At 43.6% G+C, this 11500-nt stretch overlaps 1 protein-coding gene and 1 pseudogene across 3 annotated transcripts; one reads left to right on the top strand and one right to left on the bottom strand.

Moving 5' to 3' along the window:
- Positions 1 to 429: 429 nt before the first annotated feature.
- LOC125551181 (E3 SUMO-protein ligase SIZ2) lies at positions 430 to 9095 on the top strand. Of its 3 annotated transcripts, none has more exons than XM_048714338.2 (16): positions 430 to 675; positions 1108 to 1188; positions 1586 to 1634; positions 1723 to 1801; positions 1895 to 2054; positions 2583 to 2716; positions 3094 to 3162; positions 4002 to 4089; positions 5262 to 5337; positions 5792 to 5865; positions 6004 to 6111; positions 6621 to 6782; positions 7137 to 7241; positions 7318 to 7398; positions 7492 to 7624; positions 8576 to 9095. In XM_048714338.2, exons 1-16 carry the CDS (start codon positions 631 to 633, stop codon positions 8707 to 8709), a joined length of 1578 nt encoding a protein of 525 aa, XP_048570295.1. In that variant the 5' UTR covers positions 430 to 630; the 3' UTR covers positions 8710 to 9095. The 3 variants fall into 3 exon arrangements, with proteins under 3 accessions (XP_048570295.1, XP_048570293.1, XP_048570294.1); XM_048714336.2 differs by having other exon boundaries at positions 432 to 675; positions 7492 to 8380; XM_048714337.2 differs by lacking the exons at positions 430 to 675; positions 1108 to 1188; positions 1586 to 1634; positions 1723 to 1801; positions 1895 to 2054 and adding an exon at positions 2140 to 2181 and having other exon boundaries at positions 7492 to 8380.
- Positions 9096 to 9341: 246 nt separating this feature from the next.
- Positions 9342 to 10787, bottom strand: LOC125551182 (putative serine/threonine-protein kinase PBL25 pseudogene; annotated as a pseudogene).
- Positions 10788 to 11500: the final 713 nt, after the last annotated feature.

The following is an 11500-nucleotide window of genomic DNA, read 5'->3' as shown; positions in this document are numbered from 1 at the left end:
GCAATACGCTTCTCTCACTCTTCAATAGCTCTAACAGCTCTAAGTTTTGTCGGATATCCCTATAGGGTCAAAGATGCTTTAAGTCGTCTAGTGAAAAATCTACGCTCGTAACCAAACATTAATTGAAAGATAAAAATGTCATACATGACAAATTCGACAGGATATTAAGCATGTCTTAAATTTAAATAAGGCACTATACTCCTTAAATGTAGGAGTAGTACGCTTCTGAAGAGAGCAGGAACAAAGAAAGATACCAGTGCCAGAAAATCTATCCGCCTTGTGTTCAGGAGGAAATGCATACCGGAAGGACAGGAACAGAGAGCATACGGTGGTGGGGGAGAGCGCTTTGAGATTCGAGCTAGCCCTTGCAGGGTACACGTGTCGCTTGCAGATCCGACCCCTTCCTCGCCCCACCACCAAAAAAAAGTGCAGCGCAGCAGCAAGTAACGCCCGCCGGCCCGCCGCCGCACACCAACACTACCCCTCTCCCGTGCCCTCGTGCGGCGGCGATCATTCCGGTACCTTCTCCCACCTCCCGACCCCCTTCCGTCGCCCCACCCAAACCGCTGCCGTTCCTCCCTCCTCCTTTCTCGGCCGCCCGCCCATCGGAATCCAGGAAAAACCGCCGCCATGGCGTCGGCGCCCGGCGGCGATCCAGTGCTCGCCGCCTGCAAGGTATGACACGGCGACCGTCTGTGCCCTTTCCTTCCTCTTACGTATATGCGTCTGCGCGCTCAATCTGTTGACGATGGGTTCTAAAGCCCTCTCCGATGATCCCCTCTGATAGCCTATAATTTCTGCGCTCATTTGATTAGATTTGAAATCCCTCTGTTTAATCCCCTGTTTATCCGGCTAGGGACAAAAAGCACTCTCGATTGGTCATATCAATAGCCAAAATGCGCCCCCTTTTTGCCCCCTCGCAACAGATCACCTGGTAGAACTTGTCCGTGTTTGCATTACCCTTTATGCAGAATTAATGGGGACAGTGTAGTATGAATACCCGGTCTGATGTTGGCAAGATGCTTATATCTTACAAAGCAGAGGGATGAGAATGACTATCAGTCTATCATCTGGCCTATCGAATAAATGTTTTTTTCATTTTTGTAGGACAAGCTGAAGCACTTCCGGTTAAAAGAGCTAAAGGATGTCCTGTGTAAGATTGGACTTTCAAAGCATGGAAAGAAACAGGTTTGTTCACAGCTTCTTCTTTTTTTGGTATATCTACGCTTTTTACACAATGAAATTCCAGGTATTGATTTACTATCCATTGGTCATATGCTTCTAGGCTCTCTTTATTGTTCGTAAGCACGGAATAGATTGGATTTTCATGGATTTTTTTTCTGGAACTGATTAATTTCCATGCGTCTTGTAGTATTATATGTTACTCCCTCCGTTCACAAATATACGATGTTCTAACTTTTTTCTGAATCGGATGTATATAGACACGTTTTAGTGTGTTTGCTCACTCATTTCAGTCTGTATGTAGTCCATATTGAAATATCCAAAACAGCTTATATTTGTGAACAGAGGGAGTAGAATATTCATTTACTCCTGAACAACTTCGTTTTGGTATTTTGCTTTACAGGAACTAGTGGATAAAATTGTTGCAATATTATCCGATCAACAGGATCAAGGTACATCACAATTTTTTCTCAGTGATATTGTTAGACCAGTGTTTCTGCCAGGAGGTCCTAAGGTATCACTTCCATTTTGTTTTTGTAGCCTCCAAAATTGATGGCTTACCAAACAGACTGATGGTTGGAAAAGAAACGGTAGTGAAAATAGTTGAGGACACTTTTAGGTGAGGTTGCATTTCTTCATATCATTATGTTGTGTTTCTATTATCTGGATTGAGCCTTACAAGTCTCTCTTGATTTGTGCTTACTACTTCTAGAAAAATGCGCGAGCCTGCAAATGCTGTTTCAGCTTCTGGAAACCAGAATGAGCTGGGGTACAGTGTAATGCCTATGAAAAACCCAGATGATTCTGCTCAGCTGGATATCAAGGTCCGTTGCCCCTGTGGTAGTTCCATGGCCACTGGGTCCATGATTCAGGTACAGTTCCCATGACAAGTATGATTATATGACTGCTAGGTTCTGTTATTCATCACCTCCAACTAGTTCAGTAAGATCTTTAAAATTTGTTCATTAATCCTGTTAGGCCACTGGGTCCATGATTCAGGTACAGTTCCCATGACAAGTATGATTATATGGCTGCTAGGTTCTGTTATTCATCACCTCCAACTAGTTCAATAAGATCTTTAAAATTTGTCCATTAATCCTGTTAATTTTAAGAATTGTTTGTTGAATTATCATAGCAGTTAGCTTTGGCATTTTGCATATTCTGGAACTTCAAAGCAGTGATCTTTATGTATCGTGAAACTTCAAAGGAGCTAATTGCCATCGATTACTCTCTGTTTTGTAAAAGAAGATTGCATCTACGTGTAACATCAACATTTTATGAAGTGTAACACTTAAGTGTTTCATTATTCCATAATTTAGAGATCTGTAGCATTCTGTAATTTTGTTCTTGACAGGTTTTACTGCTTCTATTTCCTTCATGTTTTGTTTGGTCCTTTTCAGTGTGATCATCCAAGATGCAGTGTATGGCAACATATTGATTGTGTCATCATACCTGAGAAGACTGCAGATACTGCTCCTCAAGAACTACCTTCCAGTTTCTATTGTGAGATGTGCCGAGTCAGCAGGGCAGACCCGTAAGTTGTTCTAACCTTCAGTTTAATAGCAAACCCTTGCTGAATGATGCATGCTCACTATTTACTTGTTTAATTAGTTTTAATTTTTGGTGATGTGCAAGTGCTATTAATCATGTGATGTTTCAGTTTATTTGTATTGGATAGTGTTCATGCATTCTATTAGTTGAATTAGATTATCTGGGTCGTCCTGTAGCATTAATTGTAATCATGTATGAAACTCTCATTACTGTGCAACTTAGAACTGATTTTCCTGCATCTCTTTTATGTCCGCTCTTTTCCCCCCGCTCTGAATGACTGCCTTTTCTGCATTTGTAGCTTAGAAGTCTTAATACTAAATGGCCGATTGTTCTGACATATTTTCCTTCTGCAATTTGCAGTTTCTGGGTCACTATTAACCACCCATTATTTCCAGTGTCAATAGCTCCTTCGAACATAATGGCAGATGGGTAAGTCATGCATTATTTGTCTCCAAAGTACATTTTTGATTTTCACCTCCTCTACCTCCCTTTACCCGTCAATGACCAGGAGCCTCTGTGCCCTGTTGATTGGCCTTGTGGGGGAGCAAGTATTTTCCTTCATCATTCTGACCAGGAGCCTCTGTGCCCTGTTGATTGGCCTTGTGGGGGAGCAAGTATTTTCCTTCATCATTCTGTTTTATGTGCCGCGGAATATCTTCCAGAATCTCTTCAACTGTACCATGTTGCAAAATGTCTAATAAGCAAAAAATTATTGTTCTTAATTACTGTTGTAACTCCGCTGGCATCTCCTTTTTTGTAGAGCGATCTCAAATGAGTCCGGTAAAGTTTGAGTGCAAAGAAGTGATTATACCATGCCTCATCATTCATAATATGTTTATCAGGGTGCCAAAGCAAGGTCTAGAAACCATTCAGTATATCCTGTTAGGGATTTTTGTTCACCATGTGTCAGACATTATCTGCTAGTAATTACTTTGTGTTTTGTCTGCTGTGGTGATATTATTGCTTGAGCGATCTTACCTCAATACTTAGAACCCAGGTACTCGATCACATTAATTATGGATGAGAAGCGGGCTCTGTGTCTTTTTTCTTGCTTTACAACCTCAGATGGTTCTGTTCATGATTATTCCTTCGTTGTCTATAAGAAGTAAACATTGTACGGTGGTTGTACATCTAATGAACATGTTGGTACCATGAGATTTGAGTAACTAGATGACCACAAATTGTTTTATGTCACTGTACAAGTTAGCTGAACCATGATACTTCTGCGATTTGCATAGTTTTTGTTTGTGATTCATGCTTATGTTCAGGTCATATACTGTACAGTATATTGAGAAAACCTTTCCGTTATCAAGAGCTAATAGGGAAATGCTACAGAAAGCTGAATATGACATTCAGGTTAATTTCGTTTCCTTCTTCGTTTCCTTGAACTATTAGGTTTGTTCATGATTTACTTTAAATAACCATTTGTATGATCATATATTATTAGATACTACCTCTGTCTCAAAGTATAAGACGTTTTTGTAGGCTAGTTTTGCCTAAAAAAATGTCTTATATTTTGAGACGGAGTTGGTGCATTGCTAAAAAGATCAAAGAGGTAATTGTGCTCCTGGTACAAGAACTTGGCTGGTGGGCTCAGTTTCATACAAAAACTTACAAAACCTACAGCGGAGGTACAATAACTTGGCCTGGACGTGCACTTGAGGTACAAATCACTCCTGTGCTGACACATGGACGCCAGCGGGGCAAAGTGCATGCGCTGGGCTGCTCAGATTCTTTGCAAAATGGCCCCTGCGAGTCTGTGAAATTTTGGTCGAGGTCCCCTGGGCACCGTAGACATCTAATTTAGGTCAGTAAAACTGACCTAATCTCAGCCATCTCACGCGCTTAGCGTTTCCGGCGGTCCATTTTCCTGATTTGGGCGTTTTTGACCATTAGATGTGCTGTCTAAGGGGTTGCTGCTCCGGGAGAAAAAACAAAGCACTCTGGTTAACTGGGCCACTTCTGCCAGCCCATTTATCTAACCGAGCATGATCCAGGAGAAGAAACTGTTCGCTCGATCGATGGAGGGAGCTCGGTCGCAGGGTCGTTGAGCAGCAGTGCTACCATTGTTGTCGGACACCGATGGGTGGAGGCGATCGAGATTAGCCAGATGACTGGGTCTAGTCAGGTTTATTGTCCCAAATTAGATGTCTATGGTGCCCAGGGGACTACGGTCAAACTTTCAGACTTGCAGGGGCCATTTTGCAAAGAATCCAAGCAGCTCAGCGCATGCACTTTGCCCCATTGGCGTCCATGTGTCAGCACAGGAGCGATTTGTACCTCAAGTGCACGTCCAGGCCAAGTTATTGTAGCTCTGATGTATTGTATGGAAGCACCTGCCAAGTTCTTGTACCAGGAGCACAATTACCTCAAGATCAAATATCAGTAACAAGGATATGTTTGGGACTTATGAGTTAATACATGGTGACAGTGCTCAATTTCTAGTATCTTGCGTCATCTTAGAGAATATTGGACTATGTGTATCCATTTTTGACCTTGGTTTGCTTTGCACCATTTATTTCTTGCAGGTTTGGTGTATCCTTCTCGATGACAAAGTTCCTTTCAGGATGCACTGGCCTTTACATTCTGACATGCAAATTAATGGTATTTCCATTGGCTTACCATTTGTACTGAAATACTATTGACAGGCTCTTATAGGAAATTATTTATTCAGTCAGTCAATTTGTTGTTTGTGGGATCAGTCAAATTTCAGTTTCATCTTATTTTTGTATTCAATTTTGATCGCCCTCATGCACTGATGCTATTCGCTCATTTTATGCTGCATCCCCTTAACTTATTATGAGTCTTATGTGGATGCAGGCCTGTATGCATCTATGGCTTAATGCACTTATGCATGCCACTATGTTGTCAATTTAGGAATTTAATACTTTGAGTTCTGCATCATTCCTGCCTTGTAGATATAGGTGTGATCCGAGTCTTTTCCAGCATGGTTACATGGAACATTTTGTGGCAGCTAAAAACTGTTTTTCCTCATTGAATTGTGGGTTCATTCATCTAGATCTGAACTATTCGTTTTGGAAATTATTTGTTTTCTCAGGTATTCCTGTTCGGGTTGTCAGCAGGCAAGCTACACAGCCGTTAGGGGCCAATGGTAGAGATGATGGTCTTATGGTAAGTATCTTGTTGAAATGGAGCATGCTGTTCTTTAACTTTATACCTTAACAATGATTTGCCAAAATGTGTTGATTAGTTTCATGATACATTTTCTGCATGGATGTTTGTTGATCCTACTCAATTTTTTGCTCCCAGTTAACACAGTTTTTGAAAGAAGGTCCCAATAAGATTGTTCTATCTAGAAGTGACTCTCGTGCGTTCTGTTTGGGTGTCAGAATTGCCAAGAGGAGATCTCTGGAAGAGGTAATTGCTTATGGTATACTGTGTCACATGAAAGGCAATTTCACATTTCCATTGTTGACCACGATATTCTTCAGAAATACATATTTGGCAAAAGAGGGTATTTGGATCAGGAAACACTTTAGATATCTTTTTTTTTCATAGGCACGTTTGGCACTCCCTTTTCCATCAACGCTGTAAATGTTTTGGTTTTTCTTGTTTTTAATCTTTAGTGCTTAATTATTAGGCCTCGAAGAGGGTAGCTATTTTAGGTTGATGAAAGATGTCATAATTCTAATAATGCACGTTATAGAAGGGTTCCAAATCCCAGATGGTTCCTGGCCCATATTTCTTGGTTACAAGTGAACTGTGCTGTTAAAAAGTAATGTCTATACAAGCTCCAGGAAAATGCCAGAATGGTTCTTTCAGCAGTTACCGTAAGCAAGCTGCTACTTAGGAACCATCAAGTGCCTGAGATTTGGAACCCTGCTTTATTCTTTTAATTCCTCTTTTAAAATTTTGATAATGGGCAGGTCCTAAATTTGGTACCAAAGGAACAGGATGGTGAGAAGTTTGATGATGCCCTTTCTCGTGTGCGTCGCTGTGTCGGTGGGGGGACTGAGGCAGATAATGCAGACAGTGATAGTGATATTGAGGTTGTTGCTGATTCAGTCTCTGTAAATCTTCGATGCCCTGTAAGCACTCTGGCCATCAATGAGAATGTTTAGATCCATAATGATATTGCCAATCCTGCTCTTTCCCTGACATGTCTGTTGCACCTGACCTCATGTACATTGGAATATTGAATATTTAGCATTTGCCATCATACATTATTCTGTGTACCATGACACCCAAGGCTCGGTGCAATCTTCCTAGAATCACTTTGTTTATGACATTTCTAACCTAGATGCTATACAATCCCATGTTGGCAGCATCGTATTGTTTGGTTTATAGTATGTTTTGCAGACCTTGTCACAAAGTTAGCCATTTACGATCTAATGTTATGTTGTGAAAAGCACGTTCATGTAAAAGCTAATTTATGTTGACAGATGACTGGTTCAAGGATTAAGGTAGCTGGTAGGTTCAAACCCTGTGTCCACATGGGTTGTTTTGATTTAGAAGCTTTTGTGGAACTGAATCAACGTTCACGGAAGGTTTGATTACTTGCCTCGCATCATTGTTGCTTTTACCTTTTCTTTTTCTAATCAAACTAGTATTCCTTGTCTGCAGTGGCAATGCCCAATTTGCCTGAAGAACTATTCTCTGGAGAATCTAATTATTGATCCTTATTTCAATCGCATCACTTCGCTAGTGAGTCCATATTGTTAATGAAGTACATGTTTTCTCATCTCTGTTACTCCATTATGCATCTTATGCTGATTTTGTTGCGTTTTGGTGATTTAGATCAAAAGCTGTGGAGATGATATATCAGAAATCGATGTCAAGCCAGATGGTTCCTGGAGAGCTAAGGGTGGAGCTGAACTGAAGGATCTTATGCAGTGGCATTTACCAGATGGCACTCTCTGTATGTCCACAGGTACAGGACCGAAACCCAACATGGGTGTTGTAAAGCAAGAGATTAAAGAAGAACCGTTGCCTGAAAATAAGGGTTCTCGTCTAAAACTGGGAATTAGGAGAAACAACAATGGCAAATGGGAAATTAGCAAGAAAGGGGATGTTAATTTGAAACCAACTTCTTATAATGATCAGAGTAGAGACTTTGAAAATGGGAAATGTGTCACCCATACAAGCAACACTAATCATGAGGATGCTAAAGGTGGAAGTTATAATTCAGAACCGGGACAATCTGATCACCCTACGAGCAGTGTATATGATCTGAATTCTTCTCCTGGGGATGAACATGTTCCAATAGTTCTGAGCGACTCAGATGATGAAAATGCTACGGTGTTGTCTCCTAGTACAGTGAATTGCGGCGCAGCAAATGACACCGGATATGAGTTTCCACCGCCCAATCCACTTGACACTTCAGGAGGCCCAGATGAAACTTCATTTTTCCTTAATGAAAACTTTGATGATCTGGGGTTGTCATTTTGGGAGTATCCTTCGACTACCCAAGATGATCCAGGAATACAAGGAACAGATAATCTGGGTGAAGTGCAAAACTACCCTGCTACCAATCTATCTCTGCACGAGCCAGTTTCTACGGTTAATTTGGGGGTGTTAGCACCAGCAGCAAACCAACCAGAATATGGGAATGATGGGAGTTTAAATAATGCCAAAAATACTTCTCAGAAAAGGAAGAACCCTGCGAATGAAATAACATCTTTAGATGGTATGATAGAAGTCACCCTCTGCTACTTAATTCTGCAGTTTATTGTGATTTTGTTCCATCCATTTGAAGTCTTTTACAGATGAATGTGGAAGCATTTTGCTTCTTTATACTTTGTGAAGACAGTGAGCAGTGGCCCATATAATCGTGCCTCTGCATTTTCACCGAAAGGTCTAACATTTGATTCCTCGTGTGCAGCTTCAGTTCTCATGAGTGGCAATGACGACGACGACTTTGCTGGGGATAGATCTGGTGGCACTTCCTCACTGTCTGGGCAGCCACGGTCAGTTCGACCAAAATCCGTACTAGCCATTGAGTCAGATTCTGATTAGCGTCCATAGTTTGGTGCCCCCGTACTATTGGTTGGTCGGCGCGGAGTGTGAGATGTATGCTGTCCGCTTGGTGGAATGGTTCCTCTGGTTTTGTTTGTGATCCAGGACTGACTGTCCCTCCATGTCTGTCTTTCCAAGAAGGATGAAAATGAACGCAGTGGTATCTATCTATATAGGAAGCAGTTTTTTTTTCTTTTTCTATCATTCTCCTTTAATGATTCATGGTGACCACTTTGGAGGCAGTAGAATTTAGGGAAGGGTGCAAAGCTCCTCCATTGTGCCTGCCTGTAGGCAAAAGTATGTAGCATAGCTAGCTAGCTAGCAGGAACTGAGTGTCAGTTGCTGTACATGTAGTCTCCTGTCTTTAAAGAGTTTCCTTTTGTTCAGCCTGTGGTAAGAACTAATATGCCATGCTTCGATATTTTATTTTCTGTATATGTATGTACTCCCTCCGTTTCTAAATATAAGCCCTTTTAGAGATTTCAATACAGACTACACATATTTAGAGCGTAGATTCACTCATTTTGCTCCGTATGTAGTCTATATTGGAATCTCTAAATGATCTTATATTTCGGACTGGAGGGAGTATGTAGGAGTTTCATGGTATTTTGCAAGGTTTGCGACTTGAAATCTGAGCCGAAATCCCCTGTTTTATTATTTCATTTTGTCAAGACGCAAACCCCACAATGTAAGCCAATGCCACCAGATAAAAACCACACAATGTTAGCCAATGCCACCAGATATAGTAATATGCTAAAGTGACGTGTATCTGGGAGCAGAGGGCAAGTCGTCGTCGGCGGCAAAGCTGAGCGCCATGACGACGTCCGACATGATGGGCCTTACGGTGTCCTCCTCCTGCAAGCACATGGCCGCCACCGCCACCGCCTGCTTCACCTCCCTGCCGCTCGGCCCTTCTCCCAGGAGCGGATCCACCAGCTCGTGCATCCTCCTCTGCTCGCTGAACATGGGCGCCGCCCAGGCCACCAGGTTCTGCTCCCCAGAGGGCCTGCTGTCGTCGATGACCCGCCTGCCGGTGATGAGCTCCAGCAGCACCACGCCGAAGCTGTACACGTCCGACTTCACCGTCAGGTGCCCCGTCCTCACGTACTCCGGCGCGCAGTACCCGTACGTGCCCATCACCCTCGACGGGCCGTCCTTCTCCTCCTCCGCCTCGCCGCCCTTGCCGTTGCGGGTGATCGGTGTGGCCAGCTTGGCGAGGCCGAAGTCGGAGAGCTTGGCATTGTATCCCTCGTCGAGGAGGATGTTGGAGGACTTGAGGTCGCGGTAGATCACCGGCGGGTTGGCAGTCTCGTGGAGGAACTCCAGGCCCTGGGCGGCGTCGTGTGCGATCCTCATCCTGGTCCGCCACGGCAGAACCGGCGGTGGTGGCTTCTCTTCGCCGTCCGCTGGGACTCGGGGGAGGAAGAGGTGATTTTCGAGGGAGCCGAGCGGCATGAGTTGGTAGACGAGGAGTCGCTGGTTGCCGTCGGCGCAGTAGCCCAGGAGGCCGACGAGGTTGGGGTGGGTCAGGAGGCTGCTCAGCACCAGCACCTCCACGAGGAACTCGTGGTCGCCCTGGAACCCCGTGCGGTCGAGCTGCTTGACGGCCACCGCCGACGAGCCGATGAGGCCTCTGTAGACGCGGCCGAAGCCGCCCTCGCCGATGAGGTTGGCATGGCTGAAGCAGTCCGTGGCGGCGGCGAGCTCAGGGAAGGTGAAGGAGCGCGCCGAGACGATGCTGTGGTTGTAGTTGGGGACGTCGACGGAGTGGCGGCCGAAGCTGGCTCGTGCCGACGAGGACGCGGTGAGCGAGGTGCCCGAGCGGATGAACCGTTTCCGAGACGGTGCGGCATCGGGGCAATGCTTCTTCCTGAAAGTGGCGCTCCTCCCGGGCCTGGGCTTCCTCTCCTCGTCCATGACGGTGCCGTCGTGCGGGAAACAACGGAGCCAGCTCAACATCTTGTAGTGCTTGCCGGCCGGCCGGCCGGGAGCCCGGCCGGGAGTAGGAATGAGTGATCAGGAAGCAATGGAGGCAGGGCGATTTGGCTCGCCGGACGCATGCGAAATGCACAGCCTTTAATTTCGAGGGGTGGCCGGCTGGCCGTCCATGGTGACCGCGGTTTTGAATGCATACTGCCTATTCATGGTAAGCGCCCCGCTGTTCGTTGCTTACTTGTAAATTCGAGCTATTCCTGCTTTTCTTTTCCTTTTCTTTTTTCTTTTTGCGGGGAAGACTTCTAATCTATTCAGGGATCACCTATGTGTCACGTGCCTGAAAATGTATATTATCCAATCAGCTTGCTAAATTTGTCATTTGTGCATGCGCACACACTATGCATGTGGATGTAAAACTTTTCTTAACAAGTATATTTGCTTGCACACGCATACACTATACTTGTACAAATTAATGAGAGGAGAAAAGAGGGAATTAAAACATTGATTCTGGTTTTTTTATTTTAGCAACCATTATGCTATTTTTAAAATTAAGACCACACAATAAATTACATTGGTCATACCGTATTTCCATAACATTCTTACACTACGGGCTATAATATGTGGAATTAAGATCAACAAAACGACCTGGTTAAACAAAATTTGTTGTATTAAAAAAAGCTTAAACTTAAACAAATAAAAAAAAAACCAAAATAAACAAAAAAAAATCTAAGGTAGAATGAATTATGGGCATTGGTATTACTCTAAAGAAGAAAGAACATGAAAGAAAAAACTTGGCATTGTGAATGTCAGTAAATTTTTTTATAAGCTTGATTTTTTTTACTTAAGACAAATATGG

The sequence above is a fragment of the Triticum urartu genome, chromosome 4A, assembly GCF_056163025.1.
Source record: "Triticum urartu cultivar PI428250 chromosome 4A, HENAU_Tu73, whole genome shotgun sequence".
Classification (NCBI taxonomy): Eukaryota; Viridiplantae; Streptophyta; class Magnoliopsida; order Poales; family Poaceae; genus Triticum; species Triticum urartu.
This window is presented reverse-complemented; position numbering and strand designations above follow the sequence as displayed.

What these genes read in the sequence shown, in the direction of transcription:
- LOC125551181 (XM_048714336.2), top strand. Translation starts at nt 631, where the DNA reads ATGGCGTCGGCGCCCGGCGGCGATCCAGTGCTCGCCGCCTGCAAG. An exon ending in CAGTGCTCGCCGCCTGCAAG is followed by an intron (nt 676 to 1,107) that starts GTATGACACGGC and finishes TCATTTTTGTAG; the next exon opens with GACAAGCTGAAGCACTTCCG. An exon ending in TGAATCAACGTTCACGGAAG is followed by an intron (nt 7,242 to 7,317) that starts GTTTGATTACTT and finishes CCTTGTCTGCAG; the next exon opens with TGGCAATGCCCAATTTGCCT.